At 45.8% G+C, this 26,482-nt stretch overlaps 1 protein-coding gene and 1 non-coding gene across 2 annotated transcripts in view; both read left to right on the top strand.

Moving 5' to 3' along the window:
* The window catches only part of Clstn2 (calsyntenin 2), a 616,509-nt gene extending 595,127 nt beyond the window's left edge, over positions 1–21,382 (top strand). The window contains exons 11-18 of the mRNA NM_134377.2: positions 1,693–1,841; positions 3,847–4,070; positions 7,335–7,505; positions 7,908–8,053; positions 8,164–8,287; positions 8,983–9,167; positions 10,889–11,046; positions 20,040–21,382. Coding sequence (NP_599204.2) covers positions 1,693–1,841; positions 3,847–4,070; positions 7,335–7,505; positions 7,908–8,053; positions 8,164–8,287; positions 8,983–9,167; positions 10,889–11,046; positions 20,040–20,100 — 1,218 coding nt within the window. The 3' untranslated portion in view covers positions 20,101–21,382. The remainder of the gene's footprint in view (positions 1–1,692; positions 1,842–3,846; positions 4,071–7,334; positions 7,506–7,907; positions 8,054–8,163; positions 8,288–8,982; positions 9,168–10,888; positions 11,047–20,039) is intronic.
* A 4,606-nt stretch (positions 21,383–25,988) lies between these two features.
* LOC120094487 (small nucleolar RNA SNORA17) lies at positions 25,989–26,118 on the top strand. The gene has a single exon (XR_005488793.1). It is a non-coding gene; the product is annotated as a small nucleolar RNA SNORA17 (small nucleolar RNA).
* Positions 26,119–26,482: the final 364 nt, after the last annotated feature.

Below are 26,482 nucleotides of genomic sequence, written 5' to 3'. Positions count from 1 at the left end.
TGTGGTCCCTCAAACATGCTCCATAGCCTCAGAGAAGAAGCATGGCTTGGAAAGGCTGACTTCATTCTCCATACACATTGACTTACTCCCCAGACACATTACATAACTCCCCAGACTCAGTAGATTGACACATAGAAGTGTTTTTCTCTTAAACTCAGTAGAAGAGTTGAGATAGAGTTCGGTGTAGAGACTGAAGGTTGCTGAATTAGAGGAAAAAGACTAGAGAACCCCATGGGGCATTTCCCTGCCTTGGCCCAGCTCATCATACCTCACTTCTGCTCACGTCTCATTGGTTGGGTATGGTCATGTGACCTTAGAACACGTGGTACAAGGGAGGCAGGAAGTATCACTTTCATGGTGCCCAGGAAGGGGAATGAAGCAGGGTTTGGTACTGTGATGATGTGCTCGGATGGAAAGAAGATAGTCCTGGGTGGACTGAGGGAGATTATGCTAAGTAAAATGGAGGCTTGGGAGACCATTCATTTATCCATCTACATGGAGTTCTCAGATCACTGGGGCTAGTTTCTGGGATTAAGGGATCAGTAGGGAGTGTTCCCTGTGTTCAGTGAGAAAAGCCCTCATCAGTGTGCCAGGAAATCATGCTACAATTTGGTAAGTGCCATAGGAGAAAAGCACACAGTCCCAGTGGTACCTACATGAGGAAAGCTAGTGCTTCAAGGAGTAGACAACAATCAAATACTTACATAGTAGCTAAGACCCATCAGTTGACTAGGACCACCATGCAAGTGACTTACATGGTTCAATGTCACCAACAATGACACACCCATCTCCAAACACAGAACAAGAATATCACTGTGCAGACATTAAATCAGGTCATGGAAAGTGAATACATAGTTTTTCTTAATCCTATTAAAATATATATTCAATATCCCATATAGTAAGGGAAATATGAATTAAAACTATGTAAGTTGGCCTTTATTACCTATCAGTCTAGCCAAGTTGCCAAAGGTTGACAGCATACAGACATCTGTGGTTAGAGAAGAGGTACTTGCTCTCACCTGGAAGTTGTGTGTGTGTGTGTGTGTGTGTGTGTGTGTGTGTGTGTGTGTGTGTGGTGTGTGTACATGCAGAGGCACACAGGCTTTGGCAACTCCAATCAGAAATTTGCCAATGTGAACAAAAAGCATATACTACTATTTGACCTAGAAATTTCCCTTGCCAGGATTTGTCCTCTAGATACATCCACATGCATATATATATATATATATATATATATATATATATATATGCATTATATATTATAGATTGTGATGATAATAATAAAAGATTGAAATTAACACAAAAACTCTATCACAGGACATGATAGATCACCCCTTCATCCCAGTACTCAAGAGGCACAGGCAGGCTAATAATCTATGAATTTGAGGCTAGCCTGGTCTATATAGTGAATTCCAGGCTAGTCAGGGGTATATAGCAAAAAGCTATCTGCAAAACAAAACAAAAATACCTCTTACTAGGAGCAGTATGGCTGGGTTTTCAGAATTCCATGCTGTGGTTCAGATTGATATCTCCAGGAATGTTTAGACCTTGGGTAGAAGTCCTAGGGAAGGCCCTGAAGTTCTTAAGACGGTCTAAGAACAATTTTGGTGGCGTTAGTGGAGTTTGACAGTTTTCAGAGGGCCACGCCTACCTTTAACCATATTTCCCATGATACCCACTTCTGTCTTCCAGTATCACTTCAACCCTTCACAGTCCATCCTTGTGATGGAAGGCGATGACATTGGGAACATCAACCAAGCCCTCCAGAAAGTCTCCTACATCAACTCCAGGCAGTTCCCAACAGCAGGGGTCCGGCGCCTCAGACTCTCTTCTAAAGTCCAGTGAGTGAAAGCCACTCAGCCTGGAACCAGCAGAGGAAACAACAGTGGTCCCTTTAAAATACTGCTTTGCACATAGGCCTTCTCTTATTCAACATTCCTCCATTCTGCCATCCACCAGAGGGTGCTTCAGGGATCGATGTTTTTCTCCCTTATATTTTTGATTGTGAACCTAGCCTTTAACAGCTGAGCCATCTCTCCAGCCCAGCTTTTGTGTTCTTAAGGGAAATGTTATCTTGTGTCACCATTCAAACCCAGCTTTCTGTGTTTTATCTAATCTGGTGCCTAGAAAGCCCTGTTTTCTATAAATTCTCCAGCAGCTAGATCTTAAATGGTCCGACATAAAGGCATAGTATCTGGTACATGGTAGATGCTTGGCAAATATGTATTAAATTCAATCAAATTAACCAAGTTTACTTGTAGAATTGCTAATTACAGGAAGGCCAAGAGAAGACAAAGCCTGGTTCTTGCCCCCTGGGGAGCAAAGTTCAACTAGTGAAATGAGATTACTGAAGGTCTTGGATAAGCTCACTTATAGTCTTCATGAGTCACTTCCCGGGCAGTTACTTGAGTTGCTGGCTAGGCAGGGAACCCTGGAGAGACCCCCAGGAGGTGGAAGTGCAGTCAGTGACCACCTGGGATAGAAAGGAGAAAGGAACAGGGGTAGAGGAATGAATGAGTCTGCTGACTGTTACATTTCTGGGTCTGGCAGAGATGCCCCTGGGTAGCAACACTCAACAGAGTGGTGCAAAGAGCCTTCCCACTCCACAGGCCTAAGGTTAGATGAACGCCTCTGAGTCAGCTCCAAATTAGAGCAAAGAAGAGGGAAGAGACTGCCCAGTGCCCATCCCTCTCTGAGACCTACCTTCCAGGTCTGCAAGGAAAAAGCAAGGAAAAAGGACCCACTGGGCAGACATGACAAAGGCCACAGGAAGTTGATGGCAAGGAAGACAGGAAGCTGGGCTGGGAATCTGCAATGTCAAGCAGATCTCGGCATCTCACCTAGAGCATGAAGAGAAGAAAAATCCATCTCTACAGGGGACTTACACAAAGGACCCTTTCTTCTTCTATGGGGACCTTTCCACAGCAGGCATGATGATGGCCGCCTCTTTGGGGCTCTAGCATCAATCCCTAGAGCACCAAGTGGTCCAGGCAAAGCTCACTCTTTTCCTCCCAAGTCTTTGGATTCAATGATAACATTCGATGACATTCAATGCCATTCGATGACATGTAGGTTTCAGTGAGTCTAGTGAGAAAGGCTGGACTCAAAACATGATGCAGGTTCTGGAGAGCAGTTTTTTGAGGGTCTTTATTACTATTAGTAATGCAGGGTAAGCATTGCTCTCCCTAGTGTATAGATAAGAAGTTAAAGTACAGAGCAATGATTCACCCAGCCAGAAGCAGCCTAACAGGGCATGGACCCTCACCTATCCCACTTTCCAGCCTTGGTTCTTGCAATATCATTTCTGCCTCCCAGACCTTCATGTGGCAGTGCACTACAGTGAAATACTAGAACGACAGCTGCCTTCTGCTCTCACCCATAGAAGAGGTGCACTCCTGTACTGTCCCCACAGAGACAGAGCACATACATATGCCACAGCAGGAAAATTTAGCCCTGGGGTCTCATTTAGTAAGATGACTACAGCCAGCCAGACAGCAATTCCCTTACCAAATACTAATGCACAAAAGCAAGCAGTTACTTCCTAATTAATGCTGCCATTGATTACTTTGCTAAAAGATAATGAAAGCTTTAATGGTTACGTGTTGCAAGTATAGAAAAGTCCCATCCCTCCCAGGAGCCAATCTTTTAAGTCTCTGCATTATTAGTGGTTAGAATGATAATGTGCCTTTAAATGTGAAGGTCTGCAGACATCCTCAGAGAATCCTAACAGTTGGGACACCTGGCAAGGACTAGAAGTGTCAGTCCCTTACTCGTGGCTCTGGGGCATGGTTTAAATGATCAGCTGGTCTGGGCCATGACTGCAGATGACTGCAGATGTCTTCTCAGGTGCTTTGGGGAAGACGTGTGCATCAGCATCCCAGATGTGGATGCCTACATCATGGTCCTGCAGGCCATCGAGCCCCAGATCACCCTCCAGGGAACAGAGCGTTTCTGGAGACCTGCTGCCCAGTTCGAAAGTGCCAGAGGAGTGACTCTCTTCCCTGACATCAAGATCATCAGCACCTTTGCCAAGACTGAGGCCTCTGGGGACTTGAGAGCTACAGGCACAGGTATGCACAGGGCCATGGGGAGGATAGATATTAACCTTTACAGACAAGTAAAATGATAATTCAGGACAAACACATTGCTCACCCATGGCAGAACGATACATAATATGAAAAACCAAACAAAGCTAGAAATATTCAGATGATCAGAAGGAGGAGGGACATACAGCTTAACCAAGTGTAACACACCCATGTTAGTGGGCAGGAAGCAGGAAGGAAGACACTGTTCCACTATTATGGTAAGTGAAACAAAGTGACATGCAGACTTTGCCGTAACCATGTAGCCTGATGGGAGAAGCCATGTAAGAGATATCCAGAAGAAAAGGTACTTGGTGCTAACAGCAGCGTCCCCCGAGAAGCATGGCGAGAGATCATTTGTTTCTGCTTGCCTTCCCTTTTCTGTGTCTGCAAAAATGTCTTTCAGTGGGCGTGTATTTTTCTGATCATTAGAAAAAAAGCTAGAGGAGTTCAAAGGACAGAATCCAGCTTTGCGTTACCACTTACAGAGCAGAAGGCTGGGTCTCCTGTGCCAATATGACTAAGCTCTGAGCGTGGGGAAGGGGGGAGATTTCCAGGTTGTTATTCCCACCAGTTTCATTATTAGGACCATTGCTGAGGGAAAGATTCGTTTCTATTCTCTGCTGGGGAGAAACGCACGGTTACACAGAAAGCAAGAGCATATGCTATGGGCAGTAAAGAAGCCAAGAAAGAGGGAAGTCTACAGAGAGGGAGGGAGGGAGCCTTCCTTCTGCAACTCTGAGGCACTCAGCATTACAGGACAGTGCTTGTTTGAGAGGCATCCTTCGAAGGCTCTTCCAAAAGCACAATTTCAGCTCTCTTCCCCCATCCAAAGCCACTGCTAATGATGTGCTGCTACCAGTAGACCTGCGTCCCCGAAGAGCTGCTTCTAAAATAATCTCAATTACCCGCCACCTTAAACCACACTGGTCCCTAGTGATTAGGTTCTCAAGGGGCAGACCTCCCGAGCACCTAAAAATAGTTGGTATTTCACACCTGACCAGCCAAGGTGGTTTCTGAGTTACATGCCAAGGTGCATTAAGTCATGTGACCTTCCCTCCTCTGTTGTCCTCATTTGTGGCTAAAAGCAGACCGAAAAAGGAAGGCCTGCTGATTTCCCTGGTCGCAGCCCAGGAGCAGGGAGCTTCACTGCAGCTGACACAATGCAAGAGAGAGCAGTTAGCTGGGCCCACATTTTCCCTGCTATTTATGAGAGGTGCATGCAAAGCACAGGGCCCAGTGCCCGAGAGCTATTATTGGTAGTTTTCAATTTCTACACTTACTGTTGAAATAGTCATTTTTACGAGAGTCTTAAATGAGGAGGCTAACTGTGTTTGCTACCAAGCCGCAGTGGGGACAGGCTCTAGGGTCATCTTCTGCACCCATTGACACCTATACACATGGATTCACACTCCTCCATATTTATGCAGAAGTACACAATGCACACTCAACACCCCCATGCACACATGCTTTCGTGCTGCTGTGCTACTCAGCTCTTCTGTACCCATCTTCTTTCTGACCCCCGTAATGGATGGCTTGCAAGTATCTTTTCATTCAACACTACCTCTGAAAGGTTCTGCCCAGCACCACCCTGACCCCATGGCTGACATCATCTCTTAATCTATAGATGACCAGTTGCTGGCCCAGGAGCTCACAGTAGTCTTTAGCTCTTAGTGGTGACTACCTGTCTGATAAACCAGAGCAGGAGATCCTCGACGGCTCAGACTTGCATGGTTCCCCTCTGAGCGCCTGGATGATCCCCCTCTGAGCGCCTTACCCAGCAGTCTCTTCGACCAGTGGATCCAGGAAAGTAGGGGTGGAAGATAATGCCGTAGGGAAAGAGGCATGCGATGACAGCCAGGACATGGTCCCGCCTAGTGTGACGGTGCCAGCCGTATCATGAGGAAGATCACCTAACTTCGCCTGACAGGAAGCTAGAAAGCACCTGGAAGAGATTTGAAGTTACACATTCATTGCCATCAATGGTTGGCCTCAGTATTAATGTAGATTGTTGCATTTTTATATACTTAAGTTAGTGGCACGGAGAACCATCACGGTTGGCTAACGGTAAAAAAAAACTAGGCTTGTGAAAACTCTAATAATATATAGTCAATGAGAACAAAACTATTCCAGGTACCACTGCATTTTTTAAAGTAAAATAACTATTTTGTCCTTTGAATGTCTTTTTAAACATTTCTATTTTTATAAATACCAATAATATTTGAAGGCATGGCTGTGGCAGTTACACATTTCCAAATTTATAGGGTCAGAACAGCATGCTCTAGCCTATGCCTCCTGTTTCTCTGAGTGACTCTGCCCACTTGTTTGATCAACTATTTCCCCAGTGATGGGGTGTGGACAATGCTAGTGTCTGTTATGTTTCCACTGTGCCTAGCATGCAGCACACATCTCATAAGTAACAATCGCCTTTGTCTTAAACTGGGGTTTTCACTGTCTGACATTCCACTACATTGATATGACTGAGAAATTTGGAGTCATAAAATCATCCAGCCTAAGCCACTAGACTGACCAACTTGCTAGTGTGCTTCTCTGCGGGCCTATGAACTAATTAATGTGCTTGAATTTACCAATTATTTTTGGCTTATATCTTGACTCCATTGACAGTAAATGATTCATCTTTACTTGGGTAAAGCATAGTGATCACTGCTCTTGGCCATTCCTGTGCAGACTCTAAAGAAGTTCCTTCCATTGAGAACCTCAGAGCCTGCTCTACACACACACACACACACACACACACACACGCGTGCGCGCGCGCACATGTACACATATACACATGTATGTATGTATGTGTCCACACACGCATATGCACATTCGCATGCACACATACACACATGCATGCACGCATGTGCTCATGCACACACACAAACACACAACACACACACACACACACACACACACACACTATTCACATGGGAAAAGCGCTAAGAAGCTGATAAAGGGCCGCTTAGCTCTCCCTTAATGGAAGTTACAGCTATGACCTATAATGTCCCTGCAGATGAGGAAACTGAGTCGTATGTGACTTCTCAGTGGCAGAGAGTCTGAGTTGCACACTTCTCCCACTAATTCATGCCACCTTCTTGAAGATGGCCTGCTGAGCAGTGGGCATGGCTGGCGGGTTACACCCCCTTCCCCTGACCCACCTGGATTTGCACGCAATAACAGAGGAGGTGTTGTGATGAGTGAGAGCTTTGTATGCCGGGTTTTTTTCCTGCATCCCTTTTTTTACTACAGCCCCCAAATCGGCAGTCTTGGAAGAAATGCTACATAATTTGGATTTCTGTGATATTTTGGTGCTTGGAGGGGACTTGGATCCAAGACAAGAGTGCTTGGAGCTCAACCACAGTGAGCTCCACCAACGACACCTTGATGCCACCAACTCTACTGCTGGCTACTCTATCTATGGTAGGACCCCACAAAGTCCCTCTGCTCACTGATGTTCTCTCAGAACAGCCTTGTCCAGGGGCTACTAAGTATGGCAGCAACTGGGGATGGGGTACATTATGCAGTCCTAGGGGTCAAGTGGAAATGTTTATTTCTAGACCTTACTTTCTAGAGTGAATCCAGGTTGTGAGTAAACTGCCTCCATATCCTTGCTTCTGGGCAATCTGTAGATAGACTAGTCTACATGAAAATTCTTTGGATTGGTTTAGTTTTTGGAACTTCCACTTCCACTTGTTCTCTGCCCACAAGCATTCTGACTTTTACTCTTGGATTCAGAAGCCCTGTGGCACCAGTCTGTCCTCTGTGTCTTCAGTTCCTCCTCTTCTTTTACCTCCTGTCAGTAGCTGTGGTCTCTCGGTACAGGTGTGGGGTCCATGAGCCGTTATGAGCAGGTACTGCACCACCTCCGTTACCGCAACTGGCACCCCACTTCCCTTGAGACTCGGAGGTTCCAGATCAAGTGTTCAGAGCTCAATGGGCGTTACACCAGCAATGAGTTCAACTTAGAGGTGAGCGTACCCTGCCATCATTAGGGAAGGCCTGACCCAGCTGCCCATTCCCTCATTCACTCAGAGAACTATCAGGGATGCCTCCTCACTCCCCTCCTTGCTCTCCTCAGGTCAGTGTCCTCCATGAAGTTAGAGTCTCTGATACGGAACATGTCAACCATCTTATTGTGCAGCCACCCTTCCTCCAGTCTGTCTATCACCCTGAGACCCGGAGTAGTATCCAGCGCAGTTCAGGTAAGATATCTCAATGGCAGCTCAGACACTGAACCCAATAAGTAGTCACTGAATGGACAGCTATAAAATCCAAAGGTATTCAGAGGAAGGGAATCCTACCACAGAGAAGCTACAAACCCTTTCTCTGAACACTCTTGGTTTCAACAGGGAGTCAATCAACTAAGCAAGAAATTCAGACAATCACTAATGACAGAGGTTAGTACAAAGGGCTAGGACAAACTTATGCTCGTCATTTAAGCTCCCAACTCAAAAGCCTCCCAGGAACCCCTCATTTATTCACCATATTCAAAGTCCTCTGCCCATGGTTTTGTTTGAACACTCATCATAATGTGTCACCACCTGGTAGTACTTGTGTTCCTACTAGACTTTATGGTGCCTGAGTTTCATTGGGAACTTCCATATAATTTGAGGAGAAAAGCCATGGGTAAAAGACAGTCTACATTTATTGAATGCCTACTATGCACCTATGTAGAAGCTCACAGAGATTTTCTCCCTTATTCTCCACAATTACCACAGCAGAGTGAGTAGAACAGTTGATATACATCTGATGAAAGTATATCCCAGACTCGAGGACCCGGAACCCTAGTTTTTGGAGTTGGGAGGGAAGGTTGTATTGTGAACATGAATGTTTTGTGTTTCAGAAGAATGAGCTTTATCTTCGATTGTCATGTTGTTTGGATTCCTTTCTGTTTCAGTGGTCCCGAGCATCGCCACTGTGGTCATCATTATCTCTGTGTGCATGCTAGTGTTTGTTGTGGCCATGGGTGTGTACCGAGTCCGAATTGCCCACCAGCATTTTATCCAAGAGACTGAGGCTGCCAAGGAGGCTGAAATGGATTGGGATGACTCTGCACTGACTATCACAGTCAACCCTATGGAGGTGATCCTCTCGGGGATGGGAGCTCTGAGTGGGGTGCTTCTCTTGCTAATCAACTTGGTTCTTCCTCTGCCTCGATCCAGGATCCAGACTCCTCCTATTCTAATGAGTCCATTTCCAGTGATCCTCTCATCTCTGTGCTTCTTTGGTCCTCTTGACATGAACAAGTCATAACTTCTCTGTGAACTGTGTTCTCTAATTTAAATGTGTGAATCACTCTTACCCCATGAACATAACTGGAATTTTCATAGAGCAAGCAGTCATTCCGTATCTGTACCTCACCCCCACTGTAGTTCAGAGCTGACTAACACTCAGGAATTCAATATTGAACTCTTGATTAGCTAACAGTGCAAATTAGATGGCCTATGGAGCTCACTTAAAGGCTCAGAATAAGTTAAAAGAAAAATAGAACAACAACACCTGTCATTTGATCAGCTCCCTGTAAGCCAGACCCTGTGCCAGATGTTCCATAAACATCAGCACCCTGGGAACTGGGAAGTGTTGCCCTCATTTCCCAATATGGGGAAATGAGAGAGGAGTTATAACATGTTCAAATACATGCAACCAGCATTCAAACTCAAGGCAGTACAACTCTGACGTTCACTTGATTTCAGTTGTCCAAAAGCCCGCATAAACTATCCACCACCATGCAAGGGCCATGATCTGTATATCTGTCTATCCTTCCTTTTGCCCATGGGTGCTCATTCTGGAAGACACAAGGCCAGGGGAAAATCAGAAGTCATAGGCAAAGAATAGAGATCATTGCTGTTTGGTTGCAGTTTTAACAGCAGCTCATCTCCTGCTCTGGTTTCATACCCAGCATGCCAGCAAGGCTCAATTGCTCTAAGGATGCTGGTGATGAGCATTCCTATCCCCCAAAGAGCTGAGCTAAAAGTGTGAGAAGCAAGAGTGATCTGAGGAGCAGACAGTGGTGTGCCTCAAAAATGCTGACTGCAAGAGCGGAGGCTTCAGTGGGTAGAGTCTTGAAGGCTGGCCATTCAAAGGAATAATAGTCATTAGAGCAGGGTACAGTGAGGGAGTCCTTATAGAAAGGGCACAGTTGGAAGATAACAGAATTGGATAGAAGGCCATCTAAAGAGCTATGAAGCCTCGCAAGGCAACATATCACTCATGGCCTGATTTTCCAACTTAAAGCATAAATCCGGAAAAGGGATGTTGCAGGGATCGCTGCAAAGCTGGAAAACAGGGAAGTGGGACTGGAAAGGGTAGGGTGTGCTTTAAACTCACAAATCATGCCAAAAGGGGACAGGAAGGGAATGTGTGGGCATAAACATTGGCTTTTGCAAAAAGAATAGTTTCGAATGACAGCACTTTGGTTTAGAAGTGACCTTCTATTTCCAATGACAGTAAAGTATCCAAGATTAAGCATGATTCTGCCCCTGGAAAGGAAATAGTTAAGAACCTGAAATTTCCATTTGAAGGGTCTGAAAAAGTCAGTAAATGATGCTGCTGGTTTAAAAACCCATCTATCTTTGACGCTAATATGTTTCCTTGACTATGTGCTGCTACTTTAGCTCCTTATCTGACTTTCTGAGTTTCCTCTTACCACATCTCTTTTACAGAGATCCTATCTCTGGGCAGGGTGAGGAGTTTAGCTCTAAGTAAAATGAATCCCAAGACTCCTCAGTGTTTGCTGCTCTCAGTTCCCAAATGGCCTCTGCTGAGTCCTTGATGCATACTTCTTTTCTTTCCTTGGTATCTAGAAACATGAAGGACCAGGGCATGGAGAAGACGAGACTGAAGGAGAGGAAGAAGAAGAAGCAGAGGAAGGCATGAGCTCCAGCAGCAGTGGCTCTGATGACAGTGAAGAGGAAGAAGAGGAAGGGATGGGCAGAGTCAGACATGGGCAGAGTGGCACCAGGCAAGCCCAGCTGGAGTGGGATGATTCCACCCTCCCTTACTAGTGCCCATGGGTCTGCTGACCAGCCCATGTGCCGCTTTTGTAAAACCCAACCCAATGTACACCCAAGCCTGTCACAGTCACCTCTGGTTTTTATGACAGGTCTGGGAAGGCCATGGAATCTGCCCTCTATGCTTTGGGCTCTGCCTATGTCCCAACCATGGGGCAGTTCTAAGAATCCAGTGTCACCATCAGTGGGGACTGTAGGGTGTTATGTTGTCCTGTAGCCCTCACTTCTTTCTGCTCTGGGCTCACCCAGAATCCTGTCACCCAACCTGCAGAGTTCTGATCACCTTGCTCTTTTCTGCAGGGGAGGAGCTCCCCTTTTGTGTCACTCGCTACCCCTAGACTCAGAGTTTTCAAATTCCTTGGGTTATAACTCACTGTGTACGTACTTGACTAAATAGCCTTTTGCCACCTACACCAGCAGGTCCTCCCTATGCTGGGTTTCCAGGTTGCTTTATACAGAGAAGTCAGTATAATCTTAGTCATGTACCTAAGATCTTAGGGCTTAAGAATCGAAAAGAAAGCCTTTGTTGAGGCAGAATTGAATTTCCATGGAAAGGCCCATAGTACATGTGTATATGTGCACATGGGTGTATACACACACACACACACACACACACACACACACACACACACACTTCCAAGCTTGGAGAGCCTTTCTTTTTACTTCTTTTGAGACTAAATAAGCTGTATAACAAGTTCAAACCCAAGAGTTAGAAGGTGTCCTCATCATAGGGTTTGCTGAGCAGCTTTTCAACCTGTCTAGGCAATGCAGGTGGCTGTCCTACCCAGGGCTATAACCATGGTGGAACCACGAGGCCCAGGAATCACTCCATACAGGCACTCTTCAAGTGACAGCTTGTGCGTAGATGTCACTAGGAGCCAAAGAAAGGATTGATGAGGTAACCCAGCAAGGCTTCATGGTCCATAAAGATCTCCTTTGACATGGACTCTCCCATGTAAAGGTAGCCTAAAGGTTGACAAGGCTGTCACCACCCAACCTGTGGTCCCTTATCTCCTGTTACTGTTTTCTCTTTAGGACACAACATCATTTCAGATGTAGTCAAACCAATCTAGGCTCTACTAGTCTGAGATGTTAGGTGGGAAATTTAACTGCTAGGGATTCAAAGTATCTGTGTAATAATAACAGCTGTTTCTTTCTTTTTCTCATAAAAGGAGGGATGCTTTGAATAGAGGGCAAATATATCAAAACCTTAATTTCTTGTTCTTTCTTCTGATTTTAATAAGAAAGACTTTTCCATCTCCATTCTAACATGGGCACTTCGTGAGGAGAATTGTTGCTATAGTAACTGGTGGACAATCTTTTGTGGCCTAGAGAATAGCAAGCAAGAATTAAGGCCAGAATAAGAGTTTCACGAGGCTTTGAGGACATGTTTGTTTCAAACACCTTGAGCTCTTCTTTGTTCTCAATCTGTATAGGTCATCCTTGTCATATCACTCTGCCCCACGCCCATCCTGAATTGGCTTAGCTGAGGTCCACAATTGGTCTCTCATCACATAGCATTCAAATTCAACTGGATGTTGAATCTCCCACGAGTCATCTAAACAGAGCATTCAGGGAGTGATTATAGCCAATGTCCTCCATCCCTCTGCTCACCCTCCAGGCATTGAGGATCCATACCAGGTCTTTGCAACCTTTTGGCTGGGGAGATCTACCTTCTGTCGTTTTTCCATCTCTTGGAGTGTTTTGTGCATACCTTCCCTTTCTTGAGCCTTCGGAAAACCCTGTGAGGTATTTGAGAAATTAGTTATTAGGGACAGTTTTGTGATGGGTAAACTGAGGCTCAGAGTCAGTGTCCTGCTCAGAGTCATTCCAAGGTACAGACTACCCCTCTGCTCCTTGTCCATGGTTCTACTTACGTTCATGTTAATATGTATTTCTGAGCACCTACTATGAGCTAAGAACACTATCAGCACAATAGGAATGGGATGAAGCAGAATGAGACAGACCTTCCCCCATAGAGGACTCAGGAATTATAGAAGGGACACAAACAGGCGGGGAGATTACGTAGGAGAAAGGAGGATGAAGTGGCAGATGCTGCTGGAAGGAGAGGAAGACATTTACCAACCCAGGCAGAGCCCTAATTTCGTCCCTTGGAAGAAACTCGAGATTTTTATATTCATTGAAAGGAAATAGACATATCTCCTGTGAACTACCCCAATCAAATCCCCCCTTTTCTGTCAGGCCATTTCTGCACATTTACAAGGGGGAAAATCTACAGGAAGATTTCGGCTTTATAATCCTATTATTTAAATAATAAGACATTCTTCAGTCAAGCGTTTAAGAGCTACTGAATTCTCCCAAAATTATGTCAGTAAAGGGAACAGTTTGCATGTTTAAAACCAATCCTTTTTGAATGGGATTTTGATTGCAAATATTTAAGTCTAGAGTTTGAAGACACTTTTCTCGGCTCTGGCTTTTCAGTGCCGATTGGTGGACAGCTGTTCCCATGCCCCCTACTTCTTGTGGCTGCATTACTCATTCATGATTGGACTATTAGAATTCTCTTGTGTTTTGTGGTGGAGGGTAAGAGGAGAAGCAGAAGAGAGCTGGGAAGCTTTGGGGTAAGGCGGCCAAGATATACCAATTCAGGAGGCATTTGGTGACTGGACTCATTTCCAGAGAAATAGTGGGGACACAAACTAAAGCCTTCCCCTCCTCTGTCTTGGCACAAGGTCACTCTGCAGGCCAACTCCATAGCATCTTAGTGACGCTTCTGGGATTATCTTGCTCCCAGCACTCACTTAACCTTGGGTACGATGAGGAGGGAGTAGTTATAAAATAGTAAGCTTCAGCAGGTATCCAGGTGAGTGGTAGGTCACAGCCTAGACCTCCTGCCAGCTACTCTGACCAGAATTGCAGGGTGCTAATCACACTGACATTTTCCATTCTCCGGAGTATGGTATTTTGAAACCAAAACTCCCAGATGACCTGGACACCATGTGACTTCTGGGCAGAAGTGAGCAGTCAAACAAAGGCAGACTCAGCCCCAAAAAGAATAAGCCGACTGGTGTGGCCATAGACTAGTCCATTGCTTTTCTTGCCAAATGACCAACCAGGGTCTGCTATTTAGAGCTTGAAAACAGGTGGGCTGCCAGCTTCAGGTAGCTCAGAAGATTGGGAGGAGGAGAAGCAGGAGGACGCCAGTGGGTTTCCCTAGTGGAGGAAAGCCATTAAGAAAAACTACTTGGAGAAGTGTCTCAAGGAATCCCGAGTGTATTCAAATAGATTTAAGCAAATTTTGTAAGCCTGACCAAGGCCTCAAGTCACACAGGTAAAAAGGAATGTGGTTGCTGTGGCAGAACTTTCTGTGAGAACTTTATTGAATTGACCACTCATTCCAACCACTTGCAGTTTAGACCACATTCTCTGGCATTGACAAGAGGGAATGTCTCAAGGGACACCTACCAAGTCTCCACGGAGATAACCACTACTAGAAAACAGCGCCCCCAGAGATCAGCAAACTTTATCTGGAAAGATCCAGAAAGGAAAGCATTGGGTTTTGCAGGCCATTTGCTCTCAATGTTACCTTCTAAACCCTGCCTCATGTCATGAGAGCAGCTGCAGACAATACCCAGGCAAGGGAACATTCCAATTAGTCTTTCTATCTACTGCCCAGGAAAATTGAACTATGATTCTGAGGGGGAGGGGAGAGGCTATTTGAATTCATTGAATTTTCATGTCACGAACTTTTTACTCTCTTATTTCTCGTTTTCTACTCAAAACTTGGCCTGCTAGACATCTAGAAAACTAGTCACCAGGCAGATCCATGTGAGGCCGACTCTCACCCTCAATACATAGAAAGCAGCCACTCCCCCATTTCCCAGAAGAAAACACCCAACAGCTCCCCTAGTGGTCATTGCCTTCAATTGAACAGCTGGGAAACTGGGCTCTTTCATTAAAGCTCTCTTAGAAGTTCACAGGAGATTGGAGAAAAGGCAAAAGAAACAAGTAAATGAACAAACAAAATCCCACTTGTTATTTTTGAATTGAAGAAACGAGGCAGATATTCCTAAGGGTTGGACGCCTGGGCCCAGAGAACTAGCTAATCACTGAGCACAGGGACCCCCTCCTCTGTTGAGGCAAGCGCTAACTCCCCAGGCTTAGCACCTTCCCAGCAGGGCTCAGTCCATAATGATTTCTAAGCAGGAGTGTTCATTATCTGGGACTGATTTTCATTTCAGCCTGCTCGTGTCTTTGCTCTAAAAATGATCCTAAAGACTTGTGGCTGTTCAAATCAATAGCAACACAATCAGCAGAAAGCCCTACCCAGCAACACTTCAAAATTAACAGCCTCCTTGCCTCTATGCCTCGATATTAGCTGCAAAGAAAAGAGTGCTTTTTCTTAATCATCTCCCCATTTAAATGAACCAGATAGGCTTTGCAAAAAAAAAAAAATGTGAGGGAATAAGCCTCATTCTTTAGAAAAGTGAGTGATGTTCACATAACGTATGGCCTCTGGAGAATCCCAGAAGCCTCCCGCAATGCTTGGGCAGGTTGCAATGTAGCAGGCTTCTCTATCTGGGCCAGACGTTTATCGAGGCTGACAAGCCAAAGCCCTTGGCATGGTTTAATTTTCATATGTCACCACGTTCCGTTGTCCAGCTGGAGGCAAGGGAAATGAGTAATGTGAGTTTCGAAGTCAACTCCGCGACCTTCACTCGCCTGTCTCTATTTGTTTGACTTTATACATTTATCCCGAGTTAGCTTCCTTCTGACCCTAGTAGGAGCGGGGGAGTTGGTTTTACGGGAGCTACAAATTAGGAGCTAAGCTTGACTTTGTCCCGGGGTAGCAAAGAGAGACAGAAGTTACCTCCAAGAGCGTGTCAGAGAGCAGTGGCGCTAAGTCACTCGGCAGATGGGAGTCTCTGTTTGCACCTATGTTCCACAAATTCAGCAAGTCCTCACCGAGCGCCCATGTGTGCTTGACTCCAAGCCAAGGAACAGGGGAGAGAGGATGAACTCTCTCCTTGCCTGCGAGAATCCCTTACTCTTGAAGTGTCAGAGGCTGCCATGCACAGTTAGGACTGTCAGGGGAAGAAGTTTAAGGGTAGAATAATTGCTTCGCTGTTGTCTAGTTCAAGTCAGATGATAGGGATGATCGTAGGGGTGCTGAAAAGCCTCCATGAACAGAGAGAGATCTTCAGGGAAGTAAGCAATGCGTTCCTAAATGCTTCTTAGTTATCATGGCTCAGGTCATGTATAGATGAAAGACTTTCCCTCTGTGGAGAAATATGGCTGATGGCTGAGAGTTGGTGAAGCCCAGATAGAGGTAGTCCTTACAATGGAGCAGCAGACAGGCAGACCGGGCAGGTTATAAACAGTGGTTCAAATGGGTTCAGGGAGCTTCCAGCCAATGCTCAGGATCTGGTCAGCCTGATGCAGGATTCACACACGAAGGATTGAGCTCTGGGGGCTCCACAGAGGTTTGCCTACCAAGTCTCACTGCTCCAGTTCTTTGACTGAGAGATCTGCAGGGCAGCAGCAGCAAGAGCAGCACCCTGGAACTAGTAAGGCAAACTCTAGAAATGAGGCTTTCAGCAAGCTGTGCTCTAAGAGCAAAGCTCAGAAAGGCCAAGGTTTGAGAGCTGTCTCTGTGGAGGATGAGGCCAGCCTCTGCTGGCACTTGGATGCTAACAAGAGAAAAATAACCAGCGCCTACTGCAGTAAGGAGAGAGAAGCAGAACAGGGCCCCAGTTCCCACCCCTGAAGCAATCATTTCAAAGAACCTGGTTTCAATTCCAGTTCCCCTCCTCTGCTTGGGTGTGAGATGCTTCCTCCCCTCGTGCCCTTTCTACAGAGAGACACTGCTGGGGAGGGTTGTGTTGCAGTCACCCAGCACTAGGGAGGACACCTGCCCAGTTCCTGTCCACTGAACAGCCTCCTTCAAAGCCTTGTTTACAGCCATAGCTGTAAAGCTGCAGCTATGAGCCCCGACCACTAGGAGGCTGCTCTGCTCACTGCCTACATCCTGGAGAACAGGGTCATTCAAGGACATTCCCAGGTTACCGCAGCACTAACCATTTGCAGTGAGAAGGGCAAATGCCGTCACAATTCAGGCACTAAATTGGCTGGGGAATGGATTGTTTCTCTTGGAAGGGCAGTAACCCATGTTACTAAAAGTAGGAGAAAGAGAAAAGGAAAAGAAAAAAGGTCAAAGCTGCAGCTTCATCTACAATGGGAATCTCATTCCTATGGTCCATGTAGGCACCGTTTTCCCTTTATGGCATGAGATCGATGGTGTAAGCCCCATAAGACCTTCAGATGGAACTCCTTATGTTTTGCCAGTCATTGTGCCTGTGACCTAAGTCCAGCCTCATATTGGGATCTCAAGGTCAAGATCAGAGTTCAGGGAATAGAAGAGGAACAGACAATGCATAAGCCAGGAGAAGCAGTTAATATTGAGTTTCGACTAACCCAGCCCCCATTCTGCTCAGAAACATGTCACCCCTGACAGCCTCTTCACTGAGCCCCCTAAGTCCTCCAAAGGGAGCCTGAGACCGGATAGAGACCATGTTGAGAGTACACATCTCTATGACGTTAGAATCTGCCTTCTTAGAGTAGGAGAAAGGGGAGGTGGGGGAGAACAGAGAAGAAAATATAGGACATGCAAGTTATTTGCCTGTGAGAACCACAGGAAGGCAAATAGAGGGGTTTCTCTTTTACAGCCTGGCTTCTCTGAGTAAAGTCCCTGCTGATACTTCTTTCCCAAGACTTAAGGCAATTTTCTTGTTTCCATGAGGCATTTATATAAAAGCCTCTGATAGGACAACACAGAAAGTAATGGAGAGTACTCTTGAAGCAGGACTGTCCTTGGAGTGTTTGTTCATGTAGGATAAGACACTTTGCTCTGGGGCTGGAGATCAGGTCCAGTCAAGGATATCAAGGTAGGGGATGGAGGGCTGGGTGAGTTATAGAACATCATCCCTGAAGAGACCAGCCTGTCAAGGAATGAGACATGGGATGGAGTCACCAAACAGAATATGTGAACTGGTACTTCTGGGCCATTATCAGGCATACCCCAAAGTTGGAGCCACACTGCAAGAACCACAGTCTACCCTCCCAGGGTACCCTAAAAACTATGACTGGATACAAACAATACAGACCCCAACTTTCCCCACCTCCACTTGCCACCTCCCTAAGTCAAGAAGAGTAACCAATGTGTCCCAGGATGCTGGTTCTTCTCTAAGGATGTAACCATTGTATCCAAAACACTGCATCTGGTCCACAGCATGGGCTCAGCAAATGTTGAATTGAATAGAATCCCAGAGACCACCTGACCTCAGGGAACGAGTGTGAAAAGTTAAGATGCCATGATGGAGAAAGACTCTTCAAGCCCAGTCTTAGACTATAGTTGTCCTTTGTGAAATCACTAGGAATGGAAAAAGAGTGGAAGGGGGAAGGGCAGGTGACAATATTTTTGTGGTTCCTCACAGTAGCTGACAAGAAGAGACTATTTTTTCTTCAAAGTAATCTTTTCCAGGTAGGAGCAGTAAAAGAATGTCTCTATGCCACACCAGGAGCAAGGGCAGTTAGGCCATGATGAGCCCCACTTTTTCCATATCATGAGTCACAGTCCTTTAATTTGTTAGTAAGACCAGCTCTTTGCCGCGGACCCACCCCTTTTAGCAGATATACCGTGGAAAGATTCATCACTATGAAGCTCAGTCCCCAGTAGTGCAATGAGACAAGGGCAGCGGACACGAGAGCCTTCAGAATGCAGGCAGTGTATATTAATCACAGGAACAAAATCTTGTTGGCTTTAATGTTTGCTTTTCTTTTATCTGGGAGTGAAAATACACCTCTGTTACCTGGACCCTTTATACTGAGCATTTCAGAGCAGACGTGGGATATAAACACATATAAATATTGAGGGTTCTTTTCCTCAGCAGAATGAGCAGTCATAAAAAAGAAGCTAAGAAGCTATTTCTGTTTGCAAAGGCAGAAAATCAACTCACGGGTTTTAGGTCTAGACTCCAGCCCCCTGTGGAAAAAAGACAAGGGTGTAGCCTCTACTCTCTGAAAGGATTCCTTGAGGGCCCAAGAGTAAGGGTTCAGCAGGATCCGTGGCTCACATCACTGAGTGAAGTGCATGCATCTCTGGAGGCAAAAGTGCATCCATCCTGACCATCAGAGAAGGCTGGATTATGGCTCTCACCACTACCTACTCTCCATGATGCAAAGACGCTCTGGAGAGAGTACAGATAGCCCTTTCGCAGACACACTCCAGAGGATTGGAAATGCAGCAAAAGTTTTGGGCAAAGAAAGTTAGACTTGGCACCCAGGTGAATCGCTTGAATAGGAGGGGAAGAGATATTGAATGAGACGGTGACAGAGTTGGAGAGAAAACTGGAAGCTGAGTAGGATCAACAGCATCAGAAGCAGCCAGGAAGCCAGGGCACTGCTCTCTATGTAAACTTATATTCATGTGCCCAAGGAATCATGGGTAAATAATGCCATGTGACCACAGAGGCAGTTACTGCGATTGCTTTACAAGTCAGAGCCACTGGAAGCGGATGGCAGATCAGTCTACCTATCAGGTTTCCAACCTTATCTGCTCCCAAGAAAGAGCTGTTGATGCCCTAAGCTGGAAAGGCATGGCAGGAGATTGGAGGAAAACAGGTAGAAAATAGAAGAAAGCTTATATAGAAGCCAGTTGTTCCCACGGAAACCTGTAGTTAATAGAGTGGCCTTGTTACGTTAGTGCATGTATATTGTAATGTCTGTAAGAAGGAGTCAGAATGATGTGACAGGGTTTAGAGAACTGGAGTAATAAGTATAAAATACCAGACACAACTAGGTGTGAAGAGTGTCTCATTAAATATATAAAATTTATATATGGAATTAAGCTATAGAACAGAGAGGTCATTAGACCCAACAAACTTTAATTCTCCAGATGCCTTAGGTTATTCTTATTTGCTTTTAGCTCTCAACGCCCTGAAAGAAGTACCTGGAATACAGCAGGAGTCATAAACATTTGGAAGTGAAGCACCTAGCTTGTCCCTACTTGGTGAAGACCCGATATATCACTAACAACCATATTGACTGAGTCATATAGAAGCAGGTCAACCATGCGACTCTCCCAGCTTAGAGAAGCCTTTGTGAATTTTCATATTTCGTGCAGTAGTCAGACAGTGGCAGACACTGGGTCTGGGTCTTAGGCAGTGAACAGTGACAGTGTTGCACATAGTTGCTTGCACACATTTAGAACACGCCTGAATAACACCCACAATGCTGCTTCTGCAGAGTAGTCTGTCCAACCTACCATTGTCTCTGTCTTGCCCTGAGTACTTGCTAAATACTGTTCACTCCATCATCTTTCGTCATTGATGCTGGGACTAAATATAAAGGTTCCGGGTTCAGCCAATCTCAGACCCTTCTGTCCTCCCATGTCTGGAGATGTTGGCACCATTTCAAAGCCTTGTATGAGAAACCAGTTTGTCCCCAGTTCCTCAACCTCAGTGCATGGGAAAGGCCTGAGATGGGCAGGCTGCTTGCTCTACTGGAGCCTTTCTGGCATTCACTCTGCAGAGAGAAAGAGCAGCCTCATTGTACGCAACCACCTTCCACCTGCACCTGACTGCAAAGTAGCCTAATGGTCAGTGCAGCCGGAGTGTCTTTGCTGGGAGCCAGCTGCACTTGGGGATTGTGTGTTCTTGGCACACAGCAGACTTCTGAGCCTCTTGAACTGCCTCCAAGAATGAATCTCGTTAGTCTACAAAATATATTTATTTGGTAACTATGCTACTGTGTGTGTATGAGTCTGATACAATGCAAACCTTGAAATGTCTTACTAAAAGGACTTATGAATTCATAGGAAATTGGATCCAACTTCAGAATAGCGAATTATGTTGCTGGTCAATAAAGTTGCCCAGCCACAAGGGACCAGAGAAAAACCTTCCCCCCCATCCCTTTTTTGACACCCTTTCCCTGCCTAATTGCCCTACTAGATTCTAACTGATGCAGAGTGAAGAAAGGTGCTGACAGAGTACATGTGCATAAAGATTGAAGAGGGAAATGACCTCTGGGGCAATCAGTCGAGTTTCTTCCCATGGCTGTGATCCTATCATGCCTGATTCCCAAACTTGCAATTTCTAACAATTTCGATTCTTGGAGTTTCTGAGCAATTTGTTAAATGCCTGTTCAACACAGACAGATATTTATTTTCAGCCTTGGCTTGGAAATGCCTACAAACTGATTCATGTTGGTGGTCGTTCTGACACTTCTGTGAATTGGTTGAATAAATATGATTTTAGAATTTCACAGTAATGATGGCTTCTGAGAGTTTTTATTGTTCAGACGTGTGGCGGGATGAGAGGCCGTGGACTGCTTTGTCTGGTTCGGCGTCTCTGGCACTCTGTCCTAGATCCACATGGGTGAAAGAGGCTTGGTAAATGTGACAATGGCCACACAAGAAATTGACCCTTATAAGGCTTCCTTCAGGACACATGAAAGCCGAGCCTGGAAGTGTTGTCCTGAGAGACAACTAGAAAGATGATCGGAGTGAAATGAGGTCTTTGCTGAGTACCTACAAGTTGCCGGAACCGTGAACCCTAAGGTAGGTTATTCCTCTTGGTAACCATGAGAAAAACATAAGACCCAGAGGAATCAGAATGCTTCCTGGGCAAAGTGACCACGATCACGGCCCTTCCCCTCTTTAGATCCAGTTCCCCACCCCCATACTGACCTACCTTTAGACACAGATGCCACCCAGGGCTAACTTGGCATGAGAGCTGATAGAGATGAGCTACCTCTCACCATCCAAAGCCAGTGGAGGCCCAGAGCACTTCTCTAGGATTCTAGATGCTGTTGTTACAGACTCTCCCTCTGATTTCTATGACAACAACACAAGGCTAAGCCCTACCCTTCACTTGAGTATCAGGGGGAAGAGGGAAAATTCAAACAGAATATCCTTGGATAGCTGCGGGGATAGGTCAGTGATTAAGAGCATTGGCTGCTCTGGTTCTGTTCTACATGGAGATGCTTATGACCATTTGTAAGAACAATCCTGTATAGCTGATGCCCTTTTCTGGTCACCACAGGGATCAGGGATACATGTGGTGCACATTCATACAGGCAAGCAAAACGCCCACATACAGAGAACAAAATATGCATTTGATATCCTCAAAAGTTGTAATAGTTTGTTAATATCTAATGGCCAAACAGTGGTAGCACATGCCATTCATTCCAGCACTCAGGTGGCAGAAGCAGGTGGATCTCTGAGTTCAAAACTACCCTGGTCTATACAGAGTGAGTCCCAGGACAGCTAGAGCTATAGGGCTACCTGGAGAAACCCTGCCTTGAAAACACACACACACACACACACACACACACACACACACACACACACACTGTAAATGACAGGGAAAACTTAAACTCAAAGGACAAGTTACTTTGGATCCCAATTTTAAAAAGTTCAGTTTATAGACTCTTAGTCCCATGTACCTGAGCAGGACATTAGGACAGAAGCCTCTGGTGGAGAGATGTGTATTTTAGGACCAAGAGACCTGTTATTCAAACAGGAGGTATCCGAGGACCCACCATACAGTAACCCACTTCCTCTGGTTCAGCCCTCTAAAATCCCAGAACATCGACCAAATAATGCAAGCAGCTGGGGTTCCAAGCATTCAAATAATAAGCCTATGGGGGACATTACAAATCCATATCATAACAGAACCACTGGGGACAAAGAGTAGACACTGAACATGACAAGCACACTGCTGCATATCACGAGAGGCATTTTAACTTTCCTAATCCCTGTGACCATCCTCACAGACGCGATCTGTCTTCCATCCATTCCCTGCTACCTAGCGTCCTCTCCTCTTCCTTCTCAGATGGTTGTAAAACAGGGGTGGGCCTCTCCTTTTCTCTGGGAAGAGCAGCTTTATCACCCTCCCTCCCTTTCCTGATGCCCCACCAAAACCCATCTCCACCATCCTACCCCAAGGGGAAGACTCTTGTCCATAACCACCATGCATACCATCAGCGTTATTCCCATTTGATGTCAAGCCAACATATTTGTCACAATGAATTATATTTTCTCTTTTACATCACAGAGTCAGTAAAGAGACAAAGAGGCCTTGATCTGATAAATGGAGCTTGATTGGTGTTCACCTTGATAACTTGGGCATATACCCCATCCGTGCCCTTCTGTTTCAAGGTATCTTAGAAAAACCACTTCTTACTTACGATACCATTATTTTTTGACAGTCTCACTGACCCTTTGCTTTGTTTGTACAGTGTTGGTAATGGAACCTTACTTAAAGCATCCCGGTGATGATTAGATGGGATAACGCCTTTCAGATGTCTGCCACAGTGTCCAGACCTTTAGGTATTCCCTAAGTAAGATTCACCATGTCCATTTAATGCTCCAAAATAATACGTAGTGTGGGTCACACCCCATCCCTCAGATCTTCCTGCAGGCTCCTGAATGCATTCATTCACTAAGTGATAGGTGTTCTCCTTATCTTCTCAATGGAGACTGCAGAAAGAGAGAAAGGGAGAAGGCCAGGGGTGAAGGACACACGTTTTCTAAGGGTTTATTTTGGTCCAAGACTTTACCAGTATTTTACAATTTAATTCTTCCTGTGACCTCAGGAGAAAGTACATTTCATCCCAGTTTCATAAATGAAAAATCTGAGCCCAGAGCCATCAGCTCTCCTGTTCAAGGCCACACAGCTGATGACGCACAAACATGACGTTCTGAGTCCCATGCTTGTCCCACTAAGCCAAATGCCTGCCCACGCTGAGGAACAGCAACTTTGGAGAATCAAATGTTGCCTTTGCAAAAGCCAGACCTGCAGGTGCCAGAGCTGGTGACAAAGGCTGGTTTCCCTATCTAGCACCTTGGACTAAAACCACAACCCCCAAACACACCAGATACAAGCTACATCCCCTACCCCCATTAAATAACTAGTTTCAAAAATTAAAAATTTGTGTTAAAAAATGTAAGCCACGAAATGACAAAGAGCCAGCAGGAGAGCAATTGTGTGAAAATATACACTTAGAAACTAGGTCAAACATGTCTCCTCTCCCAGAAGAGTGACACCAGAAAACAGTCTCAGGACCTTGGTAGACCCCCATGTCCTGGGGAGATTGCGACACGGGGACTCAGAACAATGTGGAACCTTGGGTCACTTATCTCATCACTGCCCAAAGATACCCACTGCTCCTTACAGGGTATCTGGATTTACAGGCTAGTGGAGGAGAGAGATAATGTTAAATGGACTCATAAATAAGTTCATAGCTGCACTTGCTGTGAGATCTATAAGGAGACACATCTGAAGCCATGAGCGACATCTGCAGAGGAACACAAGATATTCACAGACCCTTGAGAGACTAGTGAGTCTAAGCCTTTAGAGGCCTCCATCAGCCTACATAAACTAGGTCACAATGATCAGGAAGGACCTTTGCCTCCTTTTCTCCTCTACATTTCTTCCCTGGAGGTGCTCACTCCACACTGCTCCTGTATTTCCTCCAGGGCAGTCTGTCAAGTCGCCACCTGAAGGAACAACAGTGAGTGTGTGGTACAGGTGTGGGAACCTCCCACCTGCGTGTGGACTGAATCACCCAAGGCTACGTTGCTCACCTGCTGAAAATGGCTGCAAGACCTTAGCCCATGGGAAAGTAATGTGTGTGGCTCTTGACATGACCCATGGGCAGCACGGAGCTCCTGCCACAGTTCTTGCCGTGTAGAATTTTGCAGTCCCTGGCTCATGCATGCATTCACAGGACTGAGCTAGACATGGGGGTATGGATAGTGAAACTCATCACAGAGAAGCAGTCTGCTCTCTGGAAAATGTGGCTATTTATCTGCAGTACAGGTGATGGACAGCCATGAGCTGCCTCTGACAAGACTTGAGACGCTGGAAAGCCTGCATTGTGCATTTTCCTTTTGTGAATAAGTGATAAAGTAATGCTTCATTTTATACAAATATATCACTCTGTCACTTGAGAGGAGAGCACTTTGGTTCTAAAATGCTCTCCGTGCACAGTCTTTCCCGACAGCTGCTAGAACGCAACCATCAAAGCCTACTTCTAACACGTTTTGACCCAAACACAACTTGAAGCAGATTCTCTCGCTCGTAGGAGCCTCCCACTCAGGAAATGTGTTCGATGTGGAGCAGGAACAGAATTCTCATTGGCAAGACCTCCGGTGAGGGACTTCACAGATGGATGGTCTGTGTGTGTGTGTGTGTGTGTATGTCCAGCATTTGTGGACCAGTTTTTGCTGCCAGATTTTTCTCAGCTCGTTTAGTAAATATTGTGTCTGGATGGATGAAGGAGCCAGCATTCCCAAGTGAGCCTCTCTGGGTTCGATAAAGAAGAGACACCTCTGGCAAGAAAAATAAATGTAAGGTAACAGTTTCCAAACTCTGTGCTGGCTGGAGGGAGGGAGCAGGCTGAGCCTGCACCCTCAGCCCACTGGGAATGCAATCTGTGCTTCTGCCATGGGGACCTCTGGAGGATTTGGCTCTGTCTTAACCCAAGACAGATGGCCAGGAATGTATTCTCTTGACATAAATGCTTCTTGGGGAGAGATAACAGACTAGCCTGGGGGTGTTTGCCTCCTGAGTGAGAGACGTAGAATGAGGAGAGAGCCCAAGGATGTACCCACTCAGAACTGTGCCATTTATACATTGTGTGACTATAGAATTTACATTTTTGTATGAAAAATACATCTCAAATTACACATTTTTTAGGTAAAAATCAAGGCCTTCAGAACAACCATAAGGTTGTCCAACTCTGTTAAGTCTTAGTTTGATGAATACAGCAGAAGAGTAAAACTTGGGGAGGAAAGGGGACATAATGAAGGAGACAAGGATGCAGCAGAGCCCTCAGCTCTCTTCAGTTCCTTTATGGATTCAACTGACTACCTGCCCCTAGAGGTATTGTAGATGTGGCAGCTGTGTCATATGTGCGTCAGTAGGTGGCAGAGTAGAGAAAGACTATGTCTGCACTCTGTTCTGATCTGTGGACATATGAATGATTAGTAGCCTAACATCCCCTGAAAAAATAAAAAATAAAAACCTGATACAACCACCAGTCCAGCACCAGGGGCCATGGACAGAGAGCTAGCATGAGACGCCCACCAGTCCAGCTCCAGCAGGTCCCTATGGCTCCCAAGATGGGGAGCAATAGGAGACTAGAAGAATTCCTCTTCCCTACGCCTACCACCTGGCACTGGGGGCTCCTGGTGGTGAATGAGCCTGAGAGAGATGACCCTTGTATGGGCCACTTGGGTAGCCAGGCCAGGCAAGGGGAAAACCTGAGACAACCATGTCAGGCATCATGCAGGCCTGGAGGGGGCAGACAGACCATGTCTGAGATGACCCCTGCCCTACTCCATAATGTACAAGCAGGGCATAG

The sequence above is a fragment of the Rattus norvegicus genome, chromosome 8, assembly GCF_036323735.1.
Source record: "Rattus norvegicus strain BN/NHsdMcwi chromosome 8, GRCr8, whole genome shotgun sequence".
Taxonomy (NCBI): Eukaryota; Metazoa; Chordata; class Mammalia; order Rodentia; family Muridae; genus Rattus; species Rattus norvegicus.
The sequence above is the reverse complement of the archived record's forward strand: the minus strand, read 5'-3'. Positions and strand labels throughout refer to the sequence as shown.